At 43.5% G+C, this 18,423-nt stretch overlaps 2 protein-coding genes across 2 annotated transcripts in view; both read right to left on the bottom strand.

The window, feature by feature from the left end:
- The window catches only part of LOC310878845 (leucine-rich repeat transmembrane neuronal protein 4-like), a gene marked incomplete at its 5' end in the record, with an annotated part of 198,092 nt that overhangs the window by 96,873 nt on the left and 82,796 nt on the right, over nt 1-18,423 (bottom strand). The gene's annotated exons all lie outside the window — the stretch shown is intronic.
- LOC310879589 (coiled-coil domain-containing protein 39-like) lies at nt 10,881-13,430 on the bottom strand (the record flags this gene model as incomplete). Its single annotated transcript, XM_083794360.1, has 1 exon — nt 10,881-13,430. One exon carries the CDS (start codon nt 13,428-13,430, stop codon nt 10,881-10,883), a length of 2,550 nt encoding a protein of 849 aa, XP_083650486.1.

Genomic DNA, 18,423 nt, shown 5'->3' with positions numbered 1-18,423 from the left:
AGGCAGAGTGATCATCCTGATGACACAACTCTAGTGGGTATGTATACCCAGAGTAATATAGTAAGAGAGTGGCGACACTATAGCGTCGCAGTCCCGCCCCCTCGAGAGACCCGGAAAACAAATCCCCGTTCATTTTCCTCATAGACTTTTCAGAAAGTATTTATTTAAAGACGTTTACACCGCGGACAAAGCCAACTTTTGTCGTGACAAATCATGACAACAAACACAATTTTCCGGGCCAAACAAAGACTTAGAAAGTAGAAAAAAACGGCAGGTTACAACACTTTTTTTGTTGTTTTTCTTCTTAGCAATTATTTGTTTGGTCCAACATAATTGTGTGTGTTGTCATGATTTGTCACGACAAGAGTACGACGCTTAAAAGGTCTTTAAATAAATACGTTTTGAAATGTCTATGAGAAAAATGCATTGGGATTAATTTCATGGGCCTGGCGTTGTCAAGAAAGGGGGCATTGTAACAATGGAATGCGGTCATTCTATCTCAATGGGATAGTTCCATCCATATAGGAGCAATGTTTGGAACTATCGCCCATAGGGCACCCGCGCTTTGCGGCGAGATCAAAGCATGTCGCTACTCTCCTACTCTACACTGTGTATATATACTGTACCTAGCATGATCTCATGTTGCATAATTAGGCCTGCTGTGGATTCGGGGGGCTAGTAATACCCAGTTGCAAGCTAGAACGAGGGCATGCTGCCTCGCGAGCCTTTCAGGGCAACAAAAAAAACGCTGGGATCTATCCTGTGGTGAGACATGCACAGGAACATTTTCAAGCTGTTTCGCTGATTATTATAGGACACATGTCAGACATGATCCACAGCATACGCAGAGGGAGAAGAAAAAAAAGGAGATTAACTTCTTCTGGCGTGTTACGTGACGTGATGGAAGCTGACTAGCTGTGTACACTATCCAAGCCCCTGTGGTGCTTCGCCGTAATTTCATTTCACAAGCAGCTGTCTGACGATAATTAAACGGGGTCTTTTAGTGAGAACAATAATCTAGAACAGATTTAACCACTTCGACCCACTGGGACCCGAGGCCGATCCTACAAAATGCCATCTTAATCAGTAAATCCAAAATGATATGTATTTGGCCGTGGACCCCCCCCCCCCCCCCCCACAATCTGAAAATATTTTGTGTAAGAAGAAAAAAATAGTTTTCTTTCCTAACACTTCAAATATTTTCAGCATGCGTATGCAATAACTGTAGATGTCCAAATTTAAACTACTGTACCCTCCCTTGTGGCTATATGTGGGACAAAACTTAGCAGGGTCGTGAAGAATCACATTAGTAAAAACAGGTCCAACATCTGCATTAAAACCCCCAAGAGTCCAGCAACCACACACTTCAACAAAACAAGGGGACGTTCCATTGCGTCACTGAAACATGCAGCCATATAGAGAAACTGCAGTTACACAGTAGTGCAGAGTAGTGGTTCTCAAACATTTCCATGGCAAGGACCGCCAAACGTGATACGCACAGACTCTCTCTATAAGAGAAGATAATTGTCGTTTATATGACAGCACGTTCAGTGCAAATTCAAGAGGTCAGCTTTGCCCGCTTGGAGTGCAGATGGAACGGAGAGAGAAGAGAGAGAGAGGGGGTAACCTACAGCAAAGGGAACAGAATAGAACGGGGTCGGCAGTGGCTCAGGAGGTAGAGGTGCAAGGTGCCTTGCGTGGTTTCCTTCGCCGTTGGTGGGTGGATGTATGGGTGAATGTAAAATACACTGTAACCGTGTTGGAGACTAATTTAATTAAGGGCCTCATGTGGTGAACGTCACAGATCTGTCAGTGCCTGTACTGTCTTTGTTTCTTCTTTTTTTTTAAGAATTCGGAAATGCTTTATTCTATGAGATTAACATACACGGAAAATTATTCATGGCATTCCTGCAGAGACGCAAGATAAAACATGTGGCACAGTTAACAAGGGACTGTGCTATTGCCTTACATGTACGTCTCACATGATGATGCTGGCAATAACATATATATATGTTACATAATAAGACTATATACTAAACTAGAAAAAATTAGCCTTGGACTGCTCAGAGCACAGGTCTCCACCAGGCCAGGTATAGATGTTAGATTGGAACTCACTTATATTCTCTTTATGGCATAGGCAGCTCCCAGCAGGATCTGCCAGGAGAAACTAGGCACAGCTGCTGGACATGAGACTAATTAATTAGAGCGACAGAGAGAGAGGAGTGTGTATGTGTGTGTGCATCAAGGTGCAGACGATCAGAAATCAGCAGAGCGTGAGCGACGTTTGCGCTACTGTATGTCTATGCCAAATTGAAGTGGACTCGGCCCCAGGCTTTTTTTTCTCCCTGGAAATAAAAACGTCTGGGTTTCCGATGCTAGGTAGATGTCAGTCTTTAGCCAATAACGATGAAATATGAAAAATGTTCTTGATGACATGACTATAGAGATAAGGTGTACCGGTTCGTGTGATGTTTGGAGAAAATCGGTAGGAGATTTTGCAAGAATCTACATCCTGACACTATAACAGGCCGATTTGAAACATTTAGGTCTACGTCTACGCTGGTCTCCAGGGAGTTTCACGCCAATAGAGTATATACAGTGCCAGAGATTAGTTGTAGGCCTACACAGATGGACGGACGGGTGGACAGACAGACAGACAGCAAAACATAATCTCGGCATTGGCAACTCTTGATGCAAGATGCATTTGTGTGTGCAGTGTGTAATTCAGGGAGAAGGTTTACAGTTCTTTGCAGACATTCTTGTCATAATTCATGCACAGCCCATATTTCGTGTTTAAATATTTGATTTATTTACCCTGTGCGGTATTTAATCGTTTCAAGTTGCGATACAGCTCAGCAATTCAGCTCACTGTGGCCACATACTATACACACAGCATCACTCATATTCAGGTATAGAATGACAAAGTGAAGAAAAATAAATGAGGCATGTCAGGAATAATATGCAACATTGATTTCTGACACCGAAACATTGAAATAAAGGTGGGCAGGACAAGACAAGAAACAACCTCTTGTTTCAGTGTTGCTATCAGGCTTAGGCACAACGGTATTGACAACAAAGTAGTAGTAAACTAGAAGTCATAGATAATTAAACTGTGTCTCTATTCACCACCGTGTCCAGCGCCAATTGATTTGCAATTAATTAATCTTATCAAAAAGCTTTTACAACACACGCAGTCTTTCAACTCTGCCTATAGCCTACTGCACTTCAAAACAATATGGCGGCACCTCCCACAGGATAGGGGGTACTTTAAAGTCCTCTCGCAGAGAACCTAATTGAAACTCTTTCCCTTTAAACTCGTAAAAGCTCATTCATGTGATCCGTAATTGGACTGGACGTGTGGCAAGAACAGAGCATAATGGAACAAGAAAGACCGTCAAATCCTCAGCGATAATGAAATCCATTTGTAACAGAGGTTAAATTGAGTTAAATTAACACTCAGGATTGCACAGTGTACAAAGATGCTCAGACGACATGCTCAGTAATAATTTAGAATTCCACACAACACAACAGTTTCCTACAACACAACACAAAGCGTCAGAGACCTGGGCCTGACTCAACTTAGTGTATACAGGGATTCCTGACAAGCCGCCAAGTGATGAGAATGGGCAGCATCACATCACATCAGACCCTCTGACCCTCAACACAGGAGCCCCTCAGGGCTCCTGTGTTGTGCAGAGTCCTCTCCTCAGCTCCCTGGATACACTCGACTGCGTTATGGGCCAACCACAGCTCCAACCTCATCAAGTATGGGGACGACATGACAGTGGTGGTGTGTTTGTAACTTAATGGGTTTCATGGTTTGGTTTTGTGATGTAAATTCACTTGCATAATTTATTTGGAAGCTGCTGAAATGTAGATTATGTACAGTACAGTTAAAAACAGTTAATCTCGTTTGTACTACATTGATTGATATTGATTTGACGTTCATTTTCTATTGTATTGCCTAACAAAGGGTTAACCGGGGTTTATATTCTTTAATCCATGTTTTTATCCGATCGAATCGTTAGCTACCGTTCGTTAGCACAACAGTCAAAGTGGGACAGTGGCCGCGGCCATTTTGAAGATGTGCGTGCATCCACTTGCATTGTATAGGCTGGCATTCAAAGCCTTGCATCTCAGAAACGACATTCTTTGCGCCGTTTCTGGGGAAGACAAGGTTTTTCAGTGGCCTGTAGCAGGCGCTGTGATATTCGCGGTCGGGATTTTTCACCACCGACCGAGACAACAACAACCGGTCAGCATTTTGTCATTGTAACATGCGGTTACGGATATTTGGCTATTCAAAGTAAGTGTTACACGCGATAAAACCTCGGCAATACGCTATCGAGGGATGAATTAATGCTGGCGGGAATTGGGTTTTAAAGGGATATTTCACTTTCAAAATAACTTTTGGTCATTTCATCGTCTACTCAGGCTCATGTGAACACCCCAGAGAGTTTTTTAAGTTGCTCGATTCAGTATTTAGATATTTGATATTCATTTTAGCCCCCTTCCTATACAAACCCATTGTAACTCCAAACTCCATTTTAACCATAATAGATTCGTCAAAAAACACTTTTTCTTGTGACTGATACTGCCCTCCTAATATGTGATGTGCCCAGGGTTTTTTTTTATTCCTTATTTAATTTATTAAAAAATAGGTATATTAAAAATAAATTATCATAATCATCATGGTTAAAATTGAGTTACAATAGCTTTGTATAGGAAGGGGACGAGGCAGCTAAAATGAATATCAAATATCTAAATACTAAGTCGACTAACTTAAAAATGTGTCTGGGGTGTTCACATAAACCTGAGTAGATGATGAAATGACCAAATGTTATTATTTTAAGTGAAGAAATATATAAGCTTGTTGAGCTTGCCAGAGAGCAAAGGTGATGCCAAGAAGAAGATCTATTTTCAGTATTTTTGTACGACAGCTTTTCTTTCCCTCTCCTATATAAAGCAAAGATTAATTTTCATATCCCGATGTCCTGTCTATTTTAATTTAGAACGTAGTTAACCACAGGTGGCCTGGAGTGTCAAACAATGACGGTACAAGGGACAAGATCAGCTAACTCTGTCATGAGAACAGCCAGGCTCTAAGCCAGGGGTGGGCAACCTTGAGAAGGCCACTATAACTCCAAACTCACTCCAGAGGGCCACAACGCCACATTGCATATATATATATACTGTAATGTCTTATCAAAAATAGCAGATCTACAAGCTCAAAACGGGCCACATTAAGTGAAGGTGGGGGCCCGCGGGCCGCCAGTTGCCCATGTATGCTCTAAGCTATGTTTGGGATCTGGAGCCGAAGGAACCGGATCCAACTTTGCGGAAGCGGAATCGGTTTAATCATAATTATTTGGAACAGTTTCTGGAACCGTTTTTATCACACTGTCTGTCAGAGTCAGTATGTACGCATTTTGTGCACCATTGTGGCGGGCTGTGGGCAGTTCAGAAACCATCTTCCAGTGACATCATCGATGGGGAATACAAGCTAATAAAAACTGCAGGCTTTATAGTCCTGAAAAGTTGCAATGCGAAAATGGAAGCCATCGTTCTCACGATAATGAAAATCTAAACATTTTTGTACAAAAATCTTGATTAAAAAAAAATCTACCTAATGATGATGTCACTGGAAGACGGTTTCTAAACTGCCCACAGCCCTCCTATGAGACAAAGAATGAGTAGAAAAAAATCGTGCCATTTTATCATGATTATTAGTGAAGACCTATTATATGAAGATAGGTACGTTGAAAAGTGGTGAAGTGGTCCTTTAAAGGAGAGTTTCGGACTAGAAGGCTTTCTTACCTTTATTTGTAATTGTTACGTCGCCACCAAAGAGGTCCAGGTGTTATTTTGTGCAAAAGCGCATTATTGGCTATTTCCCCTAATATAAGCTCTCAATGAACTGAACTGAACTGGGCGTTGGGTTTTAGTGCCAATTCCATCGCTCAAAAATCTTTTTTTTGTATATATATCCTCTCTTCATGATGTAAATAGTATCCCAAGCGGCACACTTTACTACTTATTTTTCGATGGAAATAAGCGAATTAGCACTAAAACCCAACCCCCATTGAGGGCTTGTGGTAGGGTAAATAGCCAATTATGCGCAAACCTGGACCTCTTTGGTGGGGACATAACTACAAATAAAGGTAAGAAAGCCTTCTAGTCCGAAATTCTCCTTTCATGTCAGAAAGACCAAGGATCGCTGAATGAGGACTACAGGAGGCCCTAGTGTTGCATAGTGGAGATGTCAGTGATATCAAGTGCCTGCATGGTCATGGCTGGGGACTGCAAATGGACCACGCACGTCGTCAAAAGGTCTCAAGAGTCTCAGCTGTGTATTGCCTCTGTTGCATAAAAACATCCAGTGCGAGTCCCCGCACACCGAGGTCATTCTACAAAAAGCAGCATCGCCACCTGGTACGGTACGGGAGGGAGCCACCACCGCCCTTGACCGGAACACACTACAGATGGTGCAGTGTGCCCAGCACATTGTCAGACGTGAGCTTTCCTCCCTCAAGGGAATATATATCTCCACCGTTTATATTTGCAGTTTTTGGAACTATAAAAACTAAATTGGTGTCATAATTATATATATAACGGTTTTTAGAGAAAGCTACAGTGGAATTTTGCTGGCAAATTCCATGTGTGGATAAGGTAGGCCTAATGTCTGAGTTTCAACTTGGCACGAGGCTATAGTTGATAATGACAGAATTTCCATTTGTGGGTCAACTACACTTTTAGAGGGCAGTGAGTAGTAATTATGGCTTGTGTTTTTTTCTCTTTCTATTAACGTTAAGGGAGACAACGTAGCAGAGGCACAGTAGGTCAATTAAATGACAGTATTCAGGCCTTGACACAGTGCTGTGGTTAAAGTTAAAGCATCCAGCCATCCCACCATGGGAGTGGCTAGCGCCCCTCAAAATGGTTTGCTAAACAATTGGTTTGGAATGCATTCGAAACCAAACAAAAAAGTGAATGGCAGATCGAGTGGCAAATAGAGGGGCAAGGTGAGTGACAAAGTTAATTGAATGTCGTTTAAAGTCATCTAATGCAATCAAATCTGACTTTTCTGTTTGGATGTATGGGCTGTCAAGGTCAGAACGTAGTTTTTTTCCACACCGCATAACTTCCGGGTATGATGATGTTGTCACGCGCATACTAGCCACTCTTCTGCCCAGCTTTGTGTTTGTGTGTACCCCATGGTGATGACTTATTTGATTGGCTGAGCACGGAATGTGAGGATAAAAATCACACCTGTGTGAGGTGAGGGGCGGTCTTATCATACTTTACATCACATTCCGTGTGAAAATGGGTATTCTCTGAAAATTGGCAACGCACCTCGACATGTATTTTCTGTTTATTAACCCGTTTATTAACCCATTTAGACCTGACCCTATGGGAGCCAACCCAGGGCAAAGCCAGGAGGGGAAAGAAGCGTACCACCTATGTAGACGTGCTGCGGCGCGACAACTTGGCTGATAACACTGCAGAGCTCAAGAACCTGATGTTGGATAGGAATTTGTGGAGGGCAGCAATCCAGGAATCCCGAGTTGGTGTTGGCTAGACCTCACTCTCGCAGCAAGAAGAAGACCTGACAACGATTCTACAAATGTCTTCTAAATCCTGACAGTTTTCTGAAAAACCCTATGTTTCTATGTCAGTGGTTCTCAAACATGTTCATGTCAAGGTAAGGACCCCCAAAAATGTATGTAATTGGCCGCTGACCCCCATCTGACAATATGTTGTTCCAGGAACTCCCCCAAAAGCAAAGATTTGCGTTAAAAACGTTACAAACCTACAAGCTCGCAGAGCGGCACTCGGTGCCACACTATGTGCTTGTAGTTCTGCTATTTTTCAATAGCTAAAGTATAACATAATGCTAGAAACACCAAAAGGGGTTCCCGCCCAGAAAGACTAATAGTAATTATTATCAGAATATTAAACCAACATTTTAACAAAAAAAAAATGTTTTAACAAAAAAGATCTTTACATTACCACAAAGTATTATTGAATACAATTATAATTCATCCTTATCTAAAGCGCCTGGAAGGTGGAGATTATTGGCCCCATTTTCTACAGTGCCTTTATAGCCCGGCCCTTATACCTAAACTTTTGCCTTTTGTTTTGACTAGTTTGAGAAGTCATTTAAAATGTTGTTCAATTAGCGTAACTGCATCGACACATTGTCGTCAGGGGACGTTGTCGACACAAACAAATAGAGGCTCGTCTCTAGTACAGGCTGGGAGGGGGGGAAAAAAAACAGGTGGTTTATGTAAGTGCCACAAGGTAGCACCTTTTTATTTTTGTTATTAATGTTTAATGCTAGCATGTTTTTTTAAATTGTTCTTATATTAATATTTATGGATGGCAATTTATTATAATTGTATTGGCTATGGTTATTAATGTTACTGTATGTACAGTAATATGAGGAATTGTTTTGTTTCAATAAATGTCCCCAGTGTTTGTTGGTTGTTTATTTTACTGGGTTCAAACTGACACAAAATCTAGATCAAATGCCTTCTGATCCATTTATTTAAAAAATAAATAAAGGCCTGTCCCTCTCTTTAATGTAATCCCCATCCAATAAAGGCCCCTGGAGTTGAGGCAAATAAAGGCCACCATTAGAGGTAGTCGGGCAAACTTCAGATGACACTCCCTGAGCTTGTCTATTACAGTCAGCATACTGTCCTAAAGCTTATTACGTACATGGTCCTGCCACGATTCATCAAGGGCCATGTGCAGCATGTGGTTACATCAGCCATCTATTGACTTCTCAGTCTTGGTCTGAGGTTCAACGCCTCTGAATCATAGAGTTAAGACTCACTCAATTGTTGAAACAGTCAACTTTGGCTGATGTCCACAATTTCTTAATGCTATGGAGCGCCGCTGACCTCGCCAGTCCACATCTGGTCCTGAGGTCCTTTTCAGTTGATGCAGGCACCAAGATATTTCAAGTCAGTCGTGGTTTTGAGCCTGTAGCTGTCTCTGGAGTGGACAGTGGCGTCGGTGACCTTGGTTTTTGCTGCATATTTGAGATTGAGATTCTTCAGAGTGACACTCATTCTCCGATGACAATAGAGAGGTGCAGGCTTGCTCCACAGTATCTGAGACCAGCACTATGTAATCGGCAAAGTCCAGGTCAGCGATATTCACTGGAGGTAGTCACAGACTCTTGCATTGGGGACAGGGTAAAGCCTACGTCATAGTCTCTCTCTGATGGCTTTGTTCAGTGTATGGTCAATCATGATATGGTGCGAGTCCCCCTGCGGTACTCCTGCTATGATGTCGAACATCTCAGTGGATGGCTGTGGTGACCCAGGCTAGAATGCAGCCGCAGTTTTCAACAAGCTTCCTTGGTGTCCCATATGCCCTGAGTAAAAAATCTTGGGAAATGTTGTGCCCTTGACCCCCTTCATTATTCTCTGCAGTGTAATGATTTGGTCTGCATGACCTCTGAGTTGTTCTCAGGAGAGGGAACTGGATGGATCCCGTTGAAGTCTTCTTCACCAAAGGAGTACTAAATTAAAAGCCAGTCTATCTCAATTAAAAGCCGGTCTACAACAGTAGAGAGGGGGGGGGGGGGGGGGGGGGGGTGTTCAGCACAACTGGATGAAGTCTGATCTCAAAATACAGGGCCAGGGAATACAAGTGATACAAGTACTACCAAGATACCCTGGTCCCTGGTACCATTTTGTTTATCTTAAGGTTTTATGCTAGGGTGTCTTTGGTCAAATTGTTCTAATATTTATGACAGAAATGTATCCTGTTTTTGTTAAGTACACACATTTTGTGTGTACTTGAATTGTATTGGCTATAGCTATTAATGCTATATGTAATAGCTGGGAATGTTTTGTTTTCACTAAATGCACCCAGTATGTTTTACTATTATATATATTATATACTATAGGTTCAAAACCTTGATTCATTCATTTTGATTCATAAAAAAAGAAATGCATCTCTAATCTAAGACTCCGTGCTCTGCAGTCGTTGCACATAAAAGGCCCTATTCGAGGAAATTGGTACGCCGTTAGCTGTAGGTACTGTATATGTCGGAACTCCGGATTCGTTAACCGGGAACAATGTTGAGGGTGCTCCATTGGTCTCAGGATCGTCCATAAGCATTATGAGGTAAAGCATGAGGGTTGATGAAGTTGACATGTTGCAGAACAACCCTGTCTTTTCCACAGCTCTTTCCACACGTCAGCAACTTCTTTGCCTTGTCATACTATTCCCCGGTCTGTCTGTCCATATGTCTGTCTGTCTCCATCTGTCTGTCTGTCCATCCGTCTGTCTGATCAGCACCGATTTTGGATGCCATCAGTAAGGCCAAGGATTTATCTCCTTGCATTTTTTTTAAGGTTTTATATTTTTTTCAAATATTTAACTTTAATTTTTAAATGTAACTCAAAGGGGCGACACTGCTATCATAGACACATGAGAGCCACAGTCTTGCCACAGTCTTGTTTTATATATAGATTTATACGTTTATATTTTATATTTTACTTTACTTAAATTTATAATGGCAGTCAATGGCCATCAAATCAGGCTGAAACCTTGCCCAGCTATGGAGTCATACGTAGCTTCCCAATTGTCTGAGAACCACATGGAAGCCACGCTGTTATTAGACACCACTTTGTTGTTTATTATTTATTGGATTATTATAGATGAGACTGGATCCCCATGACTCTGCCTAGGTGGCCCGATACTGACACTGCAGTCTGTGTTGAAAGTGAAACCCTGACAGAATTTCCTCAACTGTACCTTGCTAGCGGAGTATTATCGTTGAAATGTGTTTGTTTCCGTTTTCAGCCAGTGGGATCACAGAGAGGCACAGCCCCAGGTCCATTGGCCTTGCCTGTGGAGGATCACATGACGGATGTCATGGGACTTCTGCTGGCTGAAGATATGGAAGACATCAGAGAGACGGAGCTGCGGGCAGAGCTGGTTCTAGAGCCTCTGCTGGATGCGGCTGCAGATGGAAGGGGCAGTTTGGCCTGGAGAAAGTACATCTGCAGCGCCAACTTAAGATCTGGATATTCATCCATGACTTCCAGCAGCAAGTTGTTGACCATCTTGTTGAAGTCTCTGAGCTCACTCAGGCTAATGTCTCGTTCTGTAAACGTCTCCTCTCTGGTCATATTGGATGAGCGGATCTCTTTGATCAGCCTGGAGCACTGTTTTGTGACCCGGACAAGTTTCTCATTCTGAGAGGCCAGCCCTTTTTTCAGGTTGGCAATTTCTCTCTCCACCTGCTCCATCTGTTCATTCTGCACATAAACTTTGCTTTGCAGGAGACTGCCAGGATTGCCCATGTGCTGTATGTCTTCCTGCAGCTCTTTGATGTGTCTTTTCTTGCGTTTGACTTTCTCCATGGCCGCTCTCTCCTGCTCCTCCAACTTCAGCTTGTTCTGGTTTTCTGCCCTACACTCAGTCGCACTAGTGAAAGATTTGCGGTACCTGGAGTTACAGCTGTTTGCGAGGTGCAGCAAGTTCTGAAACGCTCTCATCTCCATTTCCTTCTTGCGGATTTCCCTGTCCAGGCTGTCTCCCTTTCGCTTGAGCTCCTCTGTCTCCTGCGCAGCCTTCAGGATATAGTAAGCCTCTGACCTCTCCTCTTCTCCTTCTGGAGTGTACATAGAAAAAGTCAGGATCTCGTAGCGTTTCATCATCAAGTCAATCTTAGACTGTGTCTCGTTCACCTTCATGCAGACCATCTGCCTCTCCTGCTCGTTAGTCTTGACCTGCTTGCTGAGCCTCTCCCTGTGGTCCCTGATCTCCTTCTCCCTCTCCTTCATGAGCATTCGCATCTTCTTCCCCGTCGTCTCCTGAGACAGTACTCCGTCTTCGTTTTCGTAGAGCAGAGCTCTCAGCTGCTTGATTTGCAAACCCAGGATTTTGAAGTCCACAATGCTGTCCTGTTTCTTACGTTGGATTCTCCCCACCTCCTTGTCCCTTTTATCAATGTAATATCGGAGCTCGTCTATCGTAGTGTTGAGATCTTTCGTCGCTGCTCCCGTCTTCTCTAATACTCTCCTCATGCGGAGGATGCAGGTCTCCAGTTGTATAAGTTCAGGCTTCAGCATGTTGGACGTTTGTTTACTTTTGTCGACGGCATCAGCCAGCTCAGTTGTCTTCTTCACCAAAATCAACTCGTCCTTGATCTTCTCTTCTTCCTGCCGAGCAAATTTCCTCTGCAGCTGCTGGATCTGGAAGTCCTGCTTGTAGATGGCGGTCTCGTGCTGTAGGAGGTCTTGGTCGAGTTTGCCGAGATCGCTTTCCAGCCCCGAAAGTGCCGACCTGTTCGCTATCAGCAGGGCAACCATGTCTTTCTCCTTTATCCTTAGAGTGTGCACGTCATCTTGAGCACAGGACAGCGCCTCCACATGGCGTTCTATCTGTATCTCCAATGCATACAAGCTCTCCTGATCATCTTTGAGGAGTTGGTCCATCTGGGCAGCCAGCTCCTCCATGCTGAGGACCGTTTCCCTTAATATCATCAGTTTTGCCCCCAGTGCAGCATTTTGGAGCCTGGCCTCTTTTAGCTTGCTAGTTTTGTCCTGGATGATTTCATTTTCGCTGGTTATCTGCAACCTCATTGACTCCACGTCCGTGGAAGTTCTGCTCACTGAGGGCTTAAGAGCCGCCAATGTGACTTTCACACCGGCACATTTTTTCTCTTGCTCTCGGTATTGTCGTTCCACTTTTTCCATCTGATGGCTGGCCACGATTATCTTCCTCTGAAGTTCGTTGTTGTCCTCTGTCTGGTTCTCCAGAAGAGTCGTCTTCTCTTTAACTGTATAGCTCTTCACCCCAATTTGTTGGTTGACTTGAGCAAGTTGCAGTGAACACTGCTGCGTCTCGTCATCTCGCTTCCTCATCTGTCCAATGGTGTTTTCCCACTCACCGATTAGTTCCTGCCTCTCCAGGTGAGACTGTCGGAAATGCTCGGCAGAGTTGTCGAAACTGATTTGCGCCGACATCGTCTCGGTCACCGCATTGTCCAGCATTTTATGCTTTTTAATAGCTTCCAGTGACTTGTTCTCTATGGCTGCAGTGAGAAACCTGATCCTGCTCTCATCTTGCTGGGCGTACTTGACGATGGCCATGGTGTCCTCGCGTTTGTGCGCAGAGTCGTCCAGCCAGGCCTCCAGGGTCTCCTGGTCCCAGTTCAGCTGCTTACGGAGCTCCTCTAGTTTCTGGTTGGACTTGAAGATGTCGTTCTCTTCGGACTTTTTCTTCTCCCTTAAAAAATTCACCTCAATCTGTAGCTGTCCCATCTCCTGACGCAGGTGTCCCGCCTCCTTTTCTGCAATGGCTCTGATGTGCCTCTCCGAGTCTGTCCCTCTGTGTCGAGCCATGCGGAGAGCCTGAGTTTGTGACAGCGCTTGATCCAAGTTTTTCGAATGTTCAGACATGGCTTCTATTTTGTCCTTCCATCCTCGAAGTTTATAGTCCAACTGTATACTTAACTTTTCCTTCATTTGAATCTCATCTTCCAAAGCTTGGTTCTCAGCATTTAGAATGGGCAGGGCAAAGCCCTCAGCCCAGCCTACCTCAGCACGAACTGTGTTCAACATCTTCCTACACCGTTGAAATACGTTTACACAATTCCCTCACTCTCTTTCTCCCTCACTCACTCAGGCTCGATCGCTCTCTCTCGTTGCGTCACTCGATCTCCGTCCTTTCAACCTACACTGGGTAAGACATCACACACAGCACAAACTGTTGCTGAACAATGCCCATTTGTGCAGGCAAGTCCTGAATTTATATTGTATGCCCACAGCTTGAGTTTAATAATCTTTATTGTCCCGAAGGATATTCGTCTTCACAGTCTGTTCAAACATCCACATCAAAAACAACACAGAGCACAAGACAATACAAAAACACGAGGTCCCCACAGTATACAGAACCATCCTATGGGCTGTGCAGTTTGTTCAATACCGATCTACAAGCTCACAATATAATAATATGAAGGTATCTAAGTTCAATCTGACTTGCCTATGTATTTTTCACAATGGACAATATTTTTATAATTTTTCAATACCGAATGAGATCATATCGACATCGGATATATCGGTTAACAACCCATAACAGAAATTAATTATATCGGACATTGATATCGGCCAAAATGTCTCATCGGCACATCCCTTGCCACTTTTGAGTGAATCGCATTTCTATATGTCCTCTCCTCTCTGTTAAATGGTGAAATACAAACTGCTTTCCATATACTGTATTCTGGAGCAAAAAGAGCTCAACATTATAGATGTTCCACTCCACTCTTCTTCACTAACTTTGTGTGTCGTTGGAGAATAGCGAACTGATTAAACTGAGAAAATGCCCTCTGGCAGGGCATCCTGTATTCTGAACTCAAAAGAAAAGTTTTTCAATCTGCAGTTTCATACAGATTAATCGTAATAGAATCTTTAGACTAGTATGCTGTATGTCTACAGTATGTGCTTATGCATGCATTATGTTCAGTGATTTTGCATGGGTGCATATGTATACAAAACAGTATATTGGCTGTGTGTGTGTGTGTGTGTGTGTGTGTGTGTGTGTGTGTGTGTGTGTGTGTGTGTGTGTGTGTGTGTGTGTGTGTGTGTGTGTGTGTGAGTGAGTGCGTGTGCGCGCGTGTGAGGTTGTGTGTGTATTATGTGAACGATGTACTGTTGAGAGAGACAAATCGAAAGCAACAGCCAACAGAAAATGTAATCAATGCATGAGATGATTGTCTACATTCATGCAGGTGTATCATGTATGATAGTGCTATAGAGCGTCGCAGGGCCCAGGAAATGATTCTCCGTTCATTTCCCTCATAGACATTTCAAAAAGTATTTATTTAAAGACGTTTACGTCGCGGACAAAGCCAACTCTTGTCGTGACAAATCATGACAAACACAATTTTTTGGGCCGAACAAATAATTGGAAAGAAGAAAAAAACGGCAGGTTACAACACTTTTTTTGTTGTTTTTCTTCTTTGTAAGATATTCGTTTGGTCAAAAATATTGTGTTTGTTGTCATGAGTTGTCACGACTCGAGTTGGCTTTGTCCGCGGCGTAACCGTCTTTAAATAAATACATTTTGAAATGTCTATGGGGAAAATGCATTGGGAATCATTTCATCGGCCTGGCGTTGTCATGAAAGGAGGCGCTCTATAGTTAGTTTAGCTTAGTTTGAGTTTAAGTTAAAGTGACATTCAGCACAGTAGATTCTACTGAGCAGAACATAGAACAGAATGCAGAGTTGGACTTCAACAACTCAGATTATCACTCCCTGACCTCGCCGCATACCATAATACACCGTTAGGGTGAGATTAATCAAAAGCTGGTCTTTTTGTTTTCTACTAAGTGGGTGTCATCCATGCATCCAGGCATCATGCCAGGCTGGAGGGTCCAGATCAGGTATATATGCTACAGCAGCACAGCAGATTGATGTGAACCAGCTTCCAAGCAGAGAGTAGCACATCTTTAATTATTGAGAAGTGGTGTAATGTTTTTACTAAAGTTTCAACAATCCACAGAGAGAGCGACACACTCAGTGTTTGCGTGTGCACACACACACACACACACACACACAGGTACAAAACCTGGACAAACTCCTGGACACACACTCAGTGAAATAACCTGCCGATAACGAGGTGTGAACCGGATCACTGCATTATCGGCTTATATAAAACACAAATAAGTAGACTTAATGTATAGCCATAGGTCAGGATGCTAGATTAGCACCAACTACATTGTTTTGAAGATCTGCAGTTCTTATAGCAGTTCTTGGGAGGCAGACCGTCGCTGCAGGAACTAGCCGTGCCGAGGAGAGACACATCTCTTCAGCTGCAGGCGGAGAGAGACGGGAGAGGAAACCTGCGTCGAAGCAGACCCCACTCCTGTGACAGACAGTCCCCTCTCGTTTTGTCTGCGCCGACTGCACTAACCCATTCTGACCCGAGATCAGATTCTAAAAAATGTCTTCTACATCCCGACAGTTTTCCATTCTGACCCGAGATCAGATTAAAAAAATGTCTTCTACATCCTGACAGTTTTCCATTCTGACCCCAGATCAGATTCTAAAAATGTCTTCTATACGTCAGTCGTTCTTCGATTTTTCAAAAATAGCGGATCTACAAGCTCATAGCACTATGAGCTTGTAGATCTGCTATTTTTAAATAGCTAAAGCATAACATAGTGCTAAGACCAAAATGGGTTCCTGCCCAGAATAGGTTAAAGACTGCTACTCCGGAGCGGGGCTGTCCATGCACAGCCGCCGCCGCCGCTGCAAGAAAACCTGACCACTCAGGTGCAACCCATCATCATCACCGACGGCCTATGACTGACTGTATACTTAAAGCATTTTCTCAAGTACAGTACTCATGCAAGTAAATGTACTTCATTTTACCGTGCACCAATGGGTTTAAGACCAATATTTTCGGGGGCAGGCAGATTGGTGTGAGGCATGCGCAGCAGACAGGCAATTTGACATTTTCCAAAGGGTGAAAAACGTGTTTTTCTCCATCAGGTATGCGTTTGATGTTTTGGGGACATGCCGTGCACCGATATGGGAGGAGAGGTGCAGCAGGGGTGTGTGTGTGTCGAGTGTCTTCCTTGGCCTATACTGGCAGCGTGCACAAAAAGTGTGGCACAGAATCACAGATTGGTTCAAACGCAGGGCATAAAATATATTATCTCAGTCCCTGGCGTATGGCCTGGTGGAGATGGATAAGAGAGAAAGAGAGAGAGAGAGAGAGAGAGAGAGAGAGGACAGCTAACCAGCTTCCCACATACATCGCGGTATGACATCTCCGTCAGGGAGTCGTTTTAAAAAGTAAAAAGGACACACACGCGCGCGCGCGCACACACACACACACACACACACACACACACACACACACACTTTGAGCAAGACACTAGACCCCTAACTGCTAGGGCTATAAAATGAGTAAAGGCTCCCTCCAGGAACTGTTATTCCTGTTTTTCACCGTAATGGTCCACTTTGACAGCAGGCAATTTGACATGTAAACATGAAGGTGATAACAATTAGAGAGCCACACACACACGGAGATATCTATTTACGCGCCTCGTACACACGCATTTTCGCACATTTTCAGGTGGAAAAGTGGCTTTTACTTTCCCTCTCCACACGCATGAGCAAACTGACACAGGCAATTAACCAGGATAAGGACATTGGAAAAACCAATATACTAACTTTTGGCCGGAGCACGATCAAACAGGAACAATTAAATCTTCAGAGCGTTCCAGGGATGACGCGTTTCTGTATTTGGAAGAAGGATGTTATCGCCTCCCTGGTTCTCTCCAAACAAGTCAGCTGGATTTAGTTGGATTAGATTTATAGCTGATAATTGCCGGAAGTAATAAGCTCCGTCGCAAGTAAGTGTCACATTTGAGAAACAAATCAGATTTGCCCGAGCCTGAACAAAGCCATAGTTTGAGGAGCCAAGACATTTGGCGCGTCAAATTCCCTTAATTGCATTTTTTTCTGTGACAAATCTGAACAATTGTTCAGTGTGGGTAAACATTGTGGCGTATTCTTAATTCTCACACACACGCACGCACACGCACACGCACACGCACGCACGCACACACACAATTATTTTATTTGGATTTGCACAAGAGGCGTAATACAATAGACCCAAACACTAATCAGAATTAGGTTACATTATATGGTCCAACCAGATATAACTGCTGCACATGCTTAACACACAGAGGGAAAAGAAAAAAAATATATATAGCACATTGATGACATACTACATACTATCAGTCATTATAGAGGTGAGTGGAATCGCTGCGTTCATGATTTGAGACATTTTGTTAAAAATGGACCACTCCTGCAAATATTGGAAGCCAATCGGCCGTCTTGATCGCTTATAGATCACATACTCATACTGTATAGAGATAGTGGTGGTGCATAACAGGCTGATGTGAAGAATTCTGCTATGGCATCCAGGGAGTGTGTGTGTGTGTGCACAGTTTCAGTGTGTGTGCACGGAGATTAGCTGTCCACAAACAGACGGACGGACACACGGAGGGAGTCGGGACGGACAGACAGGGTGCTAAACACTGCCTCGGCCACGCCTTTGGCCTGGTGGAGACAATGAGGTTTTCTTTTCCGCATTGCAATTAATTGTTGAGTTTTAGGCTTAACATTTTCACTGGTCATTCGGGCGGATGCACCTCTACGCAAGGGGTTGAAATCTTTGCAGGAAAGGAAAGGAAAGGAAAACTGTAGAATTGCAGTCTCGTGGTTTCCCTGGCTGTTTTTGCGAGGGAGCTTGGTAAAAGGAGCGCTCAGAATCTCACGCGAAGCTCACCTTTAATATAATATTCTCTAAACTTTCCTCACAAACACAGAAAGCCACTTTAGAGGTGCAAAGATATGCTCTCTATGCTCCCTCTGTGC

This window comes from Protomyctophum parallelum (assembly GCF_964188405.1).
Source record: "Protomyctophum parallelum genome assembly, chromosome: 21".
In the NCBI taxonomy this organism is placed as follows: Eukaryota; Metazoa; Chordata; class Actinopteri; order Myctophiformes; family Myctophidae; genus Protomyctophum; species Protomyctophum parallelum.
Note: the sequence above shows the minus strand (reverse complement) of the source record. Positions and strands in the feature narration are given on the sequence as shown.